The sequence below is a fragment of the Strix aluco genome, chromosome 3, assembly GCF_031877795.1.
Source record: "Strix aluco isolate bStrAlu1 chromosome 3, bStrAlu1.hap1, whole genome shotgun sequence".
In the NCBI taxonomy this organism is placed as follows: domain Eukaryota; kingdom Metazoa; phylum Chordata; class Aves; order Strigiformes; family Strigidae; genus Strix; species Strix aluco.
The window spans coordinates 69,880,530-69,893,090 of record NC_133933.1 but is presented as its reverse complement, the minus strand read 5'-3'; the positions used below and the strand labels follow the sequence as shown (position 1 = coordinate 69,893,090).

At 37.6% G+C, this 12,561-nt stretch overlaps 1 protein-coding gene across 3 annotated transcripts in view; it reads right to left on the bottom strand.

Annotated features, from left to right (window-relative positions):
* The window catches only part of MOXD1 (monooxygenase DBH like 1), a 55,390-nt gene that overhangs the window by 34,704 nt on the left and 8,125 nt on the right, over positions 1 to 12,561 (bottom strand). For 2 of the 3 annotated variants that reach the window (XM_074820724.1, XM_074820722.1), the window contains exons 2-4: positions 4,980 to 5,126; positions 3,330 to 3,497; positions 3,120 to 3,203 (exon numbers count right to left, since the gene is read on the bottom strand). In XM_074820724.1, the coding sequence (XP_074676825.1) occupies positions 3,120 to 3,203; positions 3,330 to 3,497; positions 4,980 to 5,057 (330 nt within the window). In that variant the 5' untranslated portion in view covers positions 5,058 to 5,126. Of the gene's footprint in view, positions 1 to 3,119; positions 3,204 to 3,329; positions 3,498 to 4,979; positions 5,127 to 9,965; positions 10,029 to 12,561 lie in introns of those variants that run through there. The other variant, XM_074820723.1, reaches the window with a different exon arrangement.

Below are 12,561 nucleotides of genomic sequence, written 5' to 3'. Positions count from 1 at the left end.
ATCTTGTGCTAACAGAAGAACACAAAAGAGCCCGTTGATTCAGTTCAAATCAAAAGCTTGCTCAATAAGCAGTCAGGTGGAGGACCATGCCTGAGCTACCCAGAAGGCAAAGGCAGCATACTGGGACACTGGCAAAAAAAGCTGCTCATTGCCCAGAGAGTCATTCAGCTTGAGGGACTTTTTATTCCGTGAGAAGAAAAAATACGAAAGAGGAAAAAGATGTCTTCTGGACATACTCATTACCCAGCATCAGAAATGTTTAACTGGTACAAGCACTGGTCTGGTCCCATGGACCAACGGCCCATTTCCACCTGGGGGACTTCTGTCGTGCTCCTTGTGCACACCATCCTGTTGAATTTCACCCAAAGGCATTCAGTTCATAAGTTCCATGACTGCTCCATGGCAGTAACCATGACGAAATAAGCAAGAATAACTTGAAGATTCACTTCAGAAGTGTGCTTCTCATCCAAACTAAAACACTGCTGTAGACACACTCCGGGACCAAGTGTTATCACTTACCCAGCTGTTGCACCACTAGATGGTATTTATGAAATACATTTGTAAATGCTTTGAATATGTTCTGCTCGACAACATATAGTTACTGTTTTTTAAAATAATGCATGATCAATGGAAGTTAAAAAGTCTTTTTTAATTTGGAATCTGGATTCAGAATCTGGCATTCATTAACCAGAGGTGATTAAAAGTCTTGACCTCTACCTTTAATGATAGGTCTAATTTTTTCACAGAGAGTTTCCTTCATGAAAATATTGTGCTTTCTTGATGAAACTGATATTTTAAAACATACATGATTATAAAGTTCTCAGAGCGATTTTCAAGAAGAAAGGAACAACAGTGAATAGCAAAACAGTATGAAAAAAATTCTGATTGTGGCTGTTGCACCTACTTGAGACTCCAAATCACCAACAGATTTACACATACGCACAGCTAAGCGCACACTTCCATGGTGCTGGTGGCACACACTGTCCAACAAGAGCTGCACTGCGCTTCAGTGGTCCACAAAATCATACAAGAAGACACAAATGGCCAGTCAGCTCATGTATACACTGCTTAAGTAGACTGAATTATACCAGAGATGAACGTGTAACATCTTCTAAACTTTTTTTTTTCTGTCTGTAAAAATGAGATATGTAGGTTTGTATGAAAATGGTGCTACAGAAGGAATACAGAATCAACATCTATGTAAGCATTTAACTAACACAGACAGTTTGATCAGGCCAAATAATTCCTCTGTCCTCCCCTTTGTGAAGTTCAATCTTTGTTTGCATAGCTAATATCCTCCTGAGTAGCCATAAGCCCCATCCTTTTTGTATCAGTAGGCTTTGGGAAATGTTTAATCAGTTTGCAAGAAAGCATAGATATAATTTCACAACCTTCTATGTGCCATCTAGAAAAGTCATGTATATGAAAATATAAGTTGTGCCCCTGAAAAGAAATGCTATGGAAGGGTTCCTACATAATTCTTCTCTTTTTCTGTAATAATTTTTCTCTCTCTAAACATTTTTTAAGTGGCAAGATGAAATTTGTTTGCTTTTTTGAAGGTGGAAAATAGCTGAGGATGCTAGTCTAATTTTTAACTTTATAAAAACCAAATAAATTGCTGATTTCAAAATATAACTTCTAAATTATAATGTTCTTTATACATAATTGTAAAAATAATGAATATAAAACTATTTTGACAAATTAGTGCATTTATGAGCTAAAATAATGTTTTAGTTTCAACCAATTTTTTTTTTTAAAAGGAGTAATCTTATATGCAGTCAGGCAAAACATTTAAAAAATAAATTCAGAAAATATAAATAATAAATAGTCCCAGATAACTTTTTAGTAGAAAAAGGATATCTACAATTTCCACCAAATTTAACATGGAAGGCATGATTCCAGTACTACCATTTTGAAGTGCTCTCACTTGAAAGCAGAAAGCTGACCTGTATACTGTATTACAAGCAAATTCTGCTTTTCATACAAATCTGTAAAAGTAGCGGTCAAAATTTCAAATGTGATTAAAGATCAAGTACCTGAAGGCAGAAATTTGGACCTTGCAATTCTTCATTCTGATAAAGTACAGAAACCCACAGTATTTCAGAATAACTACAGGTATTTCTCAGACCTACACTGGAGATCACATGTTAAGTTCTCCGAGTTAACTTAAAATTTCAGTCTTAGTGAATGCTGTGACAAATATGACTGATAATAATCCAGAAAATGGAATAGAACTGTATACTTAAAAGTATTGATGGATTCACACGAAGATAAAAATGAAGGCCAGAGCTATCTCACTGTGCTATCTTAAGCAGTTTAGAACAATTATGATAAGCTATTCTTTTAGGAGATCTTCAGTACATTGCTCCTGAGAAGGAATGTAAGAACCATCTTCCCCCAGCACTCTTAAGTTTTCATTTCCAAACTGAAAGAAAAGTTAACAAATGGGTTATAAACACGTTTATGCATGTGGGTTTTGAAATCACCTTGGATCCCACTGAACCTTGCGTGGATGTTTACACATTTTCATTAATTTTTAAATAAAGTACAACATCCATCTCTTTTTTCATAATATTTGGCTTTTACACAGCCGAAGATAATGGAGTCTGTGTTCACGTGATGTAACATGGCATAACTGCACTGTGGTCATTGCAAGAGAGGTGAGTGGAATCAAATAAGAACCTGGCCCTTTATTTGAACAAACTTCACCATTCCATTACTTTTTAATCTAAAATTACTCTTTGTTAAAAGAAATTCATTAAATTCCCATATAAAAGTAGAAACTTGATGGTGCATGCTTTTAGAGAATTTTACTTAGTCTTTGCCAGAAATGTTTACAGGCAGAAATAATTGTAAACCTCATTTTCTTAAGGGAGAGAGGATGCAGGAGAAGAGGAAGAATGGGGCTCTGTCACTGTGCATGCTGGTTATCAGGGCACACCAGAGTCAGGTCCTGGGCACATGTACACAATACACTTGACCCATGTTTGTGAAGACAGACAAGAGGGTCTTGTTTTCACTCCAGCAAGTAATGAAACAAATTTTGAAAGTGTAAGAATTGATTTGAAGTGTAATCATTATCTGAGCTCCTCTAAATTTGCTCAGTCTGAATCACTCACCTTTGTCACATGATGCTTTTCATGTTGTACAGGAATCTTAAACATTTGGCACCAATATGTTGTATCCTTGTCTGGTACAGGCACCTGTCTTAATAAAAAGGGCAAGAACACAATATTATAAAAGTCACATTACCCTGTTGCGTAAGTCCAAAGCTTTGGCTACCACCTTATCCCCATCTTCACATAAACCCAAAACCCAGAGTAACTTACGTCTTTGTTTCTCAAGTCAAAGTACGGCAAAGAGGCAGATAAGACTTCTTCTTTCTCAGGATTCAGTAAACGTAAACTCTTTGTACCACGATTCAACCCATGGTAATTTTGACCTGCTTCTCCCATGTCTTTGTGGTGGTAGGCCCATATTACCCGCACTGTGCTCTCCTAAAAAGAAAAAAAAAAAAAAAAAACCAAAACCAAAAAAACCCAAAACCAAATAGTCCATAAGGAATAGGAACAATATCTTCCTTACATAGTTCACGTAATTCCTACAATAGATATGATGTAAGTGTTGTTGTATTTGAACAATGACAATGTACACCAGAGGAGCAGTCATCTACTGACACAATTTTGCCTTTAAAATTAATAAAGTTTTATACTCATAGGGTATATCCATTGACGATACGCAGATGTTGAATCTCTCCCTGATAGATTGCTTTATTAATGTCATAAATTTAAATCATATCTGCAAATAACAGAACAAACTCACAAAGAGATAACCAACTAAATACATGAAAAAAAAAATTTCCTAGAGATGTCTTTTATTTGGTCAGAAATCAGCAGGTTTCCCCCCAAAACATTTTCCAGGCTCAGCTCTGTAAAGATGTGGATACCTTCTGTGAACTGCTGTCCTTACATGATAGAGAAGACAGACATTCAATTACAGAACAGATTTACATCTTAAAAATCAATCTGCAGCCACAGCATAGATCAGTTCTCTGTAAACCATTCTCAGATTACAATAATCTCTCTTGAGACAAAGTACTCTAATAAATCCTGAAGTTTCCCAGAATGTTAAATTATACTGAGAATTTGGAGCAGGTGCGAAAACCATAGGTCCATTGACTGCCTGGAAATCTGGTGTTTTATACAGCTGTGGTTTGCTTCCTGCATCTTTCAGCTCCCCATGTTGTTATTATTACGTATATTGTGAAAACATAGATAATGAAAATCGTGTTGAACTAATACAGCAATTCTTCTGAAATGAGTAGTAAAGAAGCCAAAGAATAGAAAGCCTTGCAAATGTCTCTAACCTATCTGTCATTTCCAATATAGAAGTAATGAACTTCATATAATTTAAAATTATGTTTAGGAAATAGTACAGCTGTCCCCAGGGTAACAGAATTTACCATTAAAAGTATTTTACCGCGGAAAGAGTTTTATCATAAAACTTTTCAACTTCTTGATTTTGAATAAAGAAATAAAGCAAATATATACTTTAATATATCTGCTCCAAAATTTTAAAAAAGTCTGTCTTTAAGATCAATTACAAGTTAGTGTAAGATCTAAAAAGTTTTTCTCAAGTTGGCAACTCTTGAGTGATTGTAACTGTGGGAGATAGGACTTGATGGCCCAGAGGTACCTGTTTCAATCCTGTGTTCACTTGGTGTGTTAGAAATTAGAGAACATAATGCATTAAAGTAGAACGAAAAAGAAAGCTGAAATTAAAATATAAGAGCTTAATAAAATTAACACAAGTACTTTACCTGGTTAATTTAAGTTTACCAAACAGATGTTTTAAAAAGTGAATTTCTCTAATTTTGTCCTTTTACTAAAATGAGATTTTAATAACCAGCTTCATAACCACGTATACATTTGGCCTGCATTAATTACTTCATCTCTCTACATATAGGCAGAGCCTCTTACCGTTATGCTCTTGTCATTTGCATCACAAGTGTGCAGTTCTCTGCTAAAAGCCAATATTGTATGTGTACTGTTTTCCATGGCATATTCCAGATGGTAATCCTGTTGAGGGTCCTTTCTTAGTACTCTGTTTTCATCTGTAAAATAATCCTGTTGAAAAAAAAAAGGTGGCCCATTATGAAAATCTAATATTAAATTAAAAATTAAACTTTATGTCCAATACCAAAGCCCCCTAAAGGCTTAAAAGACATCTTTATGTCAAATGAAGTATCAGAGCTTTGAAATGAAAAATTTGAGGCAGCACTGAATTTTTTTTTATTAAAAATCTCCAAGAAAGCAAGTCTCCTTGATAAGCAGCTTAAAGAGTGTCTTGAGCAACTTTAAGAACACTCTGCCTGTACATAACTGCAGAAACCAGGAAGCCTAATTTATAACAATTCTTGCGAACTTCGGGAGAAATTACAGAGAGAACGAATGTCACTTAATATTCACATCAACGGTATTGTTGTTCCCTCTTTTCCCAATTTCTTTTTTGTTTTTTTCTTTCCCACAAAAAGCAGATCTCTTGAACGAACATAGACTGGAACCAGAAACCCTACGGCTTAACTAGCACAAAAAGTACTCAGTTCCTACAAAAGGTGCTGAGTTGGGGTTAGGTTGGGGTTTTGGCGGGGTGGAGCTGTTTGTAAGAATGACACTCCCCCTCTGGGGTTCAGCAGAGGCACAGTACAATGGAGGAGCGGCTGCAGCAATGCCGGGTCATTAACCTCCTCACCCCAAATTCCTGCAGCCCTGCGCAGCTGGGACCCGGCCCTCCCTCTCCTCCCACCCTGGCCACCTGGAAAGGGCTGGCCACCGCCCCAGAGGCACCTCCTCTGGTCGCCCTCCTTTTGAGTTTTAGGCTATTTCTGCCGGGTTTGGGATGGGGAGGAGGGATCTTAACTAATAGTTATATTTCTCATGCCGAACAGGCTACAGGCAGACACCATTAATTGTGTGGTGTCCTTCACAAAACAATGCAGCACTGGCTCTTCCTGGAAGACGTTTACTTCTGTAGCTCTTTGGACCTCACTGACTTTTAGAGAGACTTTATTAATCCATTAAGGGATCATTTAGCATCTGTAATCCTAAACTTAACCCACCCCCTGGAAATCTGTGTGTGTGCAAGAGAGCACATGTATACCAGTCCGAATTCACAAGCTGGTCTGCCTTTTATACATCTACATATAACTGCACACCCAAATATTTCATTAAAGTATATTAATTTGGATGAAAATTTGTATAAAATTATCTGTCATGGTGCAGTTTCCAGGAAGAAAAGGGTAAAAAGTTGACTGATTTTTAGCAGTATGAAAATATTCAGATTTAATTGTCTTGCCAAAACTACTGAAACAGTTTGGATTTTTTCAGTTGTGGAACAAATCTAAATTTCAAAAATGTTGAAAGGTACTGAAAAAGAGTCCTTCTTTTCCTGTCAGCACTTCTCACAACTACAAATGAATGAGTACATATGTTAAAGAATACACACATGGAAAAATAATCACCAAAAAACAGCAAAAGAGGTTTCTGGGACCTGAAATTGTATGCTGGAAGAAAGGGAACTGATGAGTTCTGTTTGTTCAGAGAAAGAATTTGAGATTTGCTTTTTAGAGGAAAAAAATGGGCCTGTTCTGGGATGGTACTTGAAGATGGGTACTTATGGGACCAAAATGCTCCACTTTAACCCTGCATCAGAGCTTGGAAAGACGCACTGTACATCTATAAGCAATACCATCCCTGCTCTGAAAACACTCCTCTATGGAATCTGTTTCCATCTTAAAAATAGTAAGGGCTCATCTGGATGAGAAACTTAATCTTGTTAAACATGCGTTTTTACTGAAGTGTGATATCTTTGCTGAAATGTTACATTAAATTGGAGGAAGGTACCCTTGTATTAGAATAAGCACCCACACATTGAATTATTGAGGAATACAAATTCAAGAATAGCTTTTCCTCATGTGAACAGGTTGAAAGTCTTTGCCTGAAACTGCTGTGAAGGAAAGCTCAGAAATGAGAAACAAAGTTAGATGTGCACTTAAATATTTTGCTGGTGAACTTCCCCATTTCTTAGCAAGTCTCTAGAGGACACAGCTGTAACCAAAAAGACCTCTTGAGGTATAGCCTTGACTTCCATGAGCCTGCAGGGAAAATGCAAAAATAACTAGAAGAAGTTGTGTAATTAAGGTATTAGTTCAGATGTGCCTCGATAATGTGATTGTCAGTGTAATTATTTCACTCGCCTGGATGACAGTCAAAGACAGGTCACAGCTCTGGCTCACTGTGTGGGGCTTGTTTCGTGGCTGCTGGCAAATGCTTTGGGGAAGGTGGTCTCAAAGCCCAGGCCCCAGGATAGGACCATGCAGCTCCCCACGGGGGGAGAGCTGCATTGGAGAGCTGAATTGTTGGAGAGCTGCGTTGGGCACCTGCAGACCTGCCTGCCCGAACGCTCGCTGCCTAGCCCTGCTGTTAAACACTGAACAACATCTTGCTCAGTGACTCACTTTAAATTATTTTGTGGGTAGATGCTAATCTGACCAACTAACGTTAATCTTTCCCATGTGAAAATTTCTGTGAAGTAATGAATTCCTTGTCTCTACTTACTTCCTCTGCCTGATACATGCCACCTTGAAACAGCCTTGAATATCGGGGTGCTGAGAATATCTGAGAAGCAAATGTATGTGGTGCCCATGAAGACAAAGATGGCGATTTATTCCCTAAATCCTACAACTCCAGAGTGCAGTGGGACTGCCCTGGAGGAATCAAGTGTGAGTACACTTGCCAGGAGTTAAAGAACTGCCTCTATTACTATTTTTATCTCCTTTGTTGAAAATTATCCAGATGTTCATCACAAAAATAAAATCAAATAATGTAACAAAAAAATTTCTGAACAGCTCAGAATTTCATTGCTCAACCTCTCACATGAAAACAGTTTGTTTACCAGTTTTAAAACAAAATAAGGCCACATTTCCAAGGAAACATACTGATCTCTTTCTGTTCACAGAGAAGATTTTAAGTCAAACTGCACATACTGTGCTCAATTTATTCATCAGAGCTTAAAAGTCTTTAAGACATGTGTTTGTGTATAAAACGTAATGAACAAGATGAGGTCATCAAAAATGAAGACACACTGTCAAACTGTGATGCCACATCCATTTCAGCAGCATCTTGGGAAAGTAAGAAAAAGTTAGTTGTAGATATATCCTTATAAATATATGTCTGTATCTTTATACATCTTCTATGCTTCCTTTCAGAGTAGAAAAATAAGAATAAATTAAAGTTCTGCTCCTATGGTACAAATACAATCAATCAAAACCACCACATCTGGACAGCCTCCACTCCATCTAAGTCCTTGTATCTAGTCAAAGGAGAAAGCTGGGTACCTCTGAAGGCCTTTGAAAAGTGACTTATAAGGCCAGAGGACAGCATGGAGGAGGGATCCACCAGATGGCAGAGAGTGGACGTTAGGCATCTGGGCTTCAGCTGAACTGAGGATATCTAAATACAGTTCAAAACTCTCTCAGAGGCAAACAACTGTAACACAAAACTCACCTAAATTCGTAAGTTTCACTCATTTAATTCTGTAGAGAAAGGAGTGAGACATTTTCATCAGCAGAATTACAGTGCTTCAATATCTATCACAGATGGTCTGAAATGTGTCTTGTATTGAACCAGTTTATTCTTCCTACCAGGTAGGAGAAGGCTCTAACGTGGTGACCTCTTTTACACAGATTTGGTTTTGCCATCCCATACAGTTAGCTAGAAAACCTGTGTCTTTTGTAGGATAGATTATACTGATACAAGTCCCCCTGAATTTCATGGAGTCCCACAGAGTTCTACAATAATTATCAAGTCCTTAAAACTGAATTTCTGAAACACCCACAAGCACAAACCTGACAACATGAATTTATGTACTGATTCAGCACTCGCATACAGATTCTTTGGGTTTTTTTATACACACAAAAGTATATATCATATATTAAATGAAGATAAAGTTTTCAAGTTTCACATCAGCTTTGCAGAAGTGTAAGCATTACAGAAAGAGAAAATAAGGCTGAAACGACTATATTTTTCTAGTATGAATAACTTTTTTTGGTTAAATAATAAGTGTTTAAAACAAAGTTTCAAAAGTGTTATTGTTCATGCTACATAATAATCAATACGCTATTTTTATTTCAGAATTTGTTTATGTAAACTGTTTACATGTGAAACATTGAAAGTTCCTGCACTCTCTTTGATAATATTGCATAAAATGGCATTTTAGACTCTGGACTAAGTTGTGTGATCCATCAAATAATTAGGTATCTCCTTCCTCATGTTACCTAGAAGTTGAAACAACATACGGAAAATGAAAAATATTCCTGACAGCACAAGTTATTTTATGTTCTTTTCCAGATGCGAAGCCAATCATGTTATCCTGTTTTTCAGATCCATTAACCTCTCTCTTTCTTAAAAAAAACAAATGTTCTGCAGCATATATGGTTTCTGATTGCTGCTCTACAAACAGTCAGGGAGAATAATTTCTTAAGGATGTGAAAAGAGGCTCGTTTCTCCTCTGAGAACATAAGCACAGCTGCAGAGGGAAGCCTGACCCCACAAGCACCACCAGCTGTCATCGCAGATTTGAACAGGTGTTTATGGGACTCTCTCCCCACATCTTTACAATGTGCAAGATTGTTTTGTTTATGATATGCATTTCCCATCATAAATCATATACAGCACCTTTCAACCTCAAGGATATTAAAATAACTCTCAAACTGTGGTCCCGTCCAGCAATCGCCTTGTGGGCTCGGCTTGTGAGCAGCTCTGCCGCTGTGATTTATACATGCTGTCCTTCTCTAACCAGGAGATCGCTGCCATTTCAGCAGCGATTTAACACTTACAATTGAGTAAAGGGACAAGCCAGGAATGGGAAATGAGGGAAAAACAAGCTATGTTGAAACTAGTCCTCACCTGTGGTCTGTAGCCAACCCATGGAGTTTTGAACATTCCCAAACTACCCAAACTGACGTCTAAGACCAGGGCTGAAGACAAGTTTGGCAAAGGAATCAGGAAGCTGTAACCAAGATGAAAGTTGGTGCAGGAGAGCATCTATCTGAGTATAAATAAGATGGATAAATTGCTACAGTATGCAAAAGATCTGAACCAAAATGTTTGTTTGAAATAAGCACCAAGCTATGCCTTTCTGGGTTTCCAAAAAAATAACTGTGGTTAACATTTCTCTTTTTTATTGTTGCATTCAGTTTAGATGGAATCCTGCTGCTCATGGTTCCAGCGCACACTGGATGTTACCACCAAAAAGAAGCTGGTTTTACATTGTATTTGGCAAGAAGCAAACAGACCATGAGTTTACAAATAAGCAAACCAAACTTTTTTGCAACCTCAAATAAATTTCAGCTTGAGTTTCAGGCAAAGATCTCACTGTGCTCTTATGTTAGGGAAAACCAGAGCCCACCCACAGAAAACTAACACAAAGCAGGAGTCTGAAAGCATCACTGCTCCTTATGAGAACACCTTGAGAGCATTCCAGTTGACTGATCCAGTCTTGGGACTGGCCCCAAATGAAAAAATATCCACAGAAATGGTACAGTGACAGCAATCAAGTGATTGCAAGAAGTTCCTAAAGTAGCTGGGATCAGTAAGTTCAGCTGCTGCCCTATGAGCAGTCTGTTTGTAATTAATTTACCAATTTATTTATTTTTTTTACCTACACAGCAGGTCAGCATGAAGTCATTGATAGGAAGCCTGGATCTCACTCATGCGGGCAGTCTCAAGAAGCTGCACACAATTCCTGGTACAATTCCAATTAAACTGGCTGAATTACACAGGAGTAAATGCAGATTATTTACTCCAGGTGTACTACTAACTTTGACAAGGATATAAAACTTTTATCTGTAACAAATAATTGTGGGTGTGTCTGCAATTTAAATGCAGACATACACATATACACAGACACACATTTTCCACTTGTATATTTACATAAACAGATAATGCATGTATGTGTGTGTACACACACATATATTTCCTTTGCAAAAAGAGGATGTGTATTTTTTATACATGAAACACAATTATTTACTTAGAGACATGTCTTTCCTCATTCAGATTATAAGTCATTTGAATACACTTCAGTGTATTTCTTATATCTAGTTAAATGTTGCCCAGGGCGGCTTCCCGGTAGCCTACAGCCAGCAGCGACACCCCTTGGTTTCTGTGGTGTTCCTGGGAGATGTGAAAACATCACTTTCTCCACACACAAATGAAGAACACTGAAATGTGGAAAGCACTCTGACTTACCACACAAAGGCGTAAGGAGCACAAGCAGTTAGAAGTTGAAATACGACATCGCTTATCGGCATGGATAATTTGACTTAGCAGCAGAGTCCCAAGGACCTATCTGAGTCTTTACATCAAGAATAAATGTTGATTTAAGAGGTTATATTCCAGTTATACAGAAGCTATAAAGCTAGATTAAAGGCTGTCCTAACACAAACAGACTAGACAAAACATGTAGCAAAGTATTTTAAGGGAAAGAAAATCCGTAAGTAGGAGATACTGCACGATCCAATCTTACAACTGCACTTTATCACAAGGAACGTTCCTTACACAGAAGCCACATTTAACCAGTACAAGTTTTCTTGTTTTAATTACTTTAATTACTTCAATTATGAGGAAGTTTTAAGGGATTTCCAAGCACCACTATTAGTGATACTTGTTCCCAAAATTTCTGTATGTGCCTTAGAAAATCTCACCTCTTCCCTCTCCTACTTCTAAGATACTTGTTTATAATGAGAATTAAATAATTCCCCCATTATTTTAAGCCTTTGCATCACTCATGGTGGCTACATTTCCATGCTGCCCCAGGTACCTATTTTTGCTGAGCTGTAAGAAAATTTCCTTTTCTTGGTGTTTCCAAAATCCAAAGGACAAGAAAAATACCATAAAGAACAAAAAGCTCTTGCAAAACAGCCCCCCAAAGCCTGCAAAATACAAGAGCTACAGAATTCTTCTCATCTTTTGTTCACCAACTGTTGCTTCCTTGTCCTAACTATTGTACCTCTGAAAGGGAACTACAAAGCACCCAGCCAGTGGAGATGTACACTGGAGTGTCTCTTTATGCCCCACACCGAAGCCAAGAGGGACTCATTAGTCATCTGGAGATTTTGCCCCAATGCCCAAAGGCATGAAATACCTCCAACAAAGCACCAACTGAGATATGTCAGTGTGGCACTCACTTTGCATCTCTCTCTTGGTGCCTTTCAAGTTGTTTTCTAAACACTTCTTTTGTTGCTGTTGGCATGAGTGCACTTAAAAGCAGCATATCGTTAAGTACAGAGAATGCTCACTGTTTTCTGTCCTTTAAAATCTCTTCCAAGTACTTCCCTATGAGCAATTAAGCTAACTCTATGGGATACATTTGATAACAGATATTCTTTAGTTTGGGTGACAGTTAACAAGCAAGGCTGTAATGAATAATAAAGTGCTTTTTAGTGACACACAGTCCCTATTCACCCTGAGTAGGGACTATTTTTGTGCAAGTTCAACAGAAGAT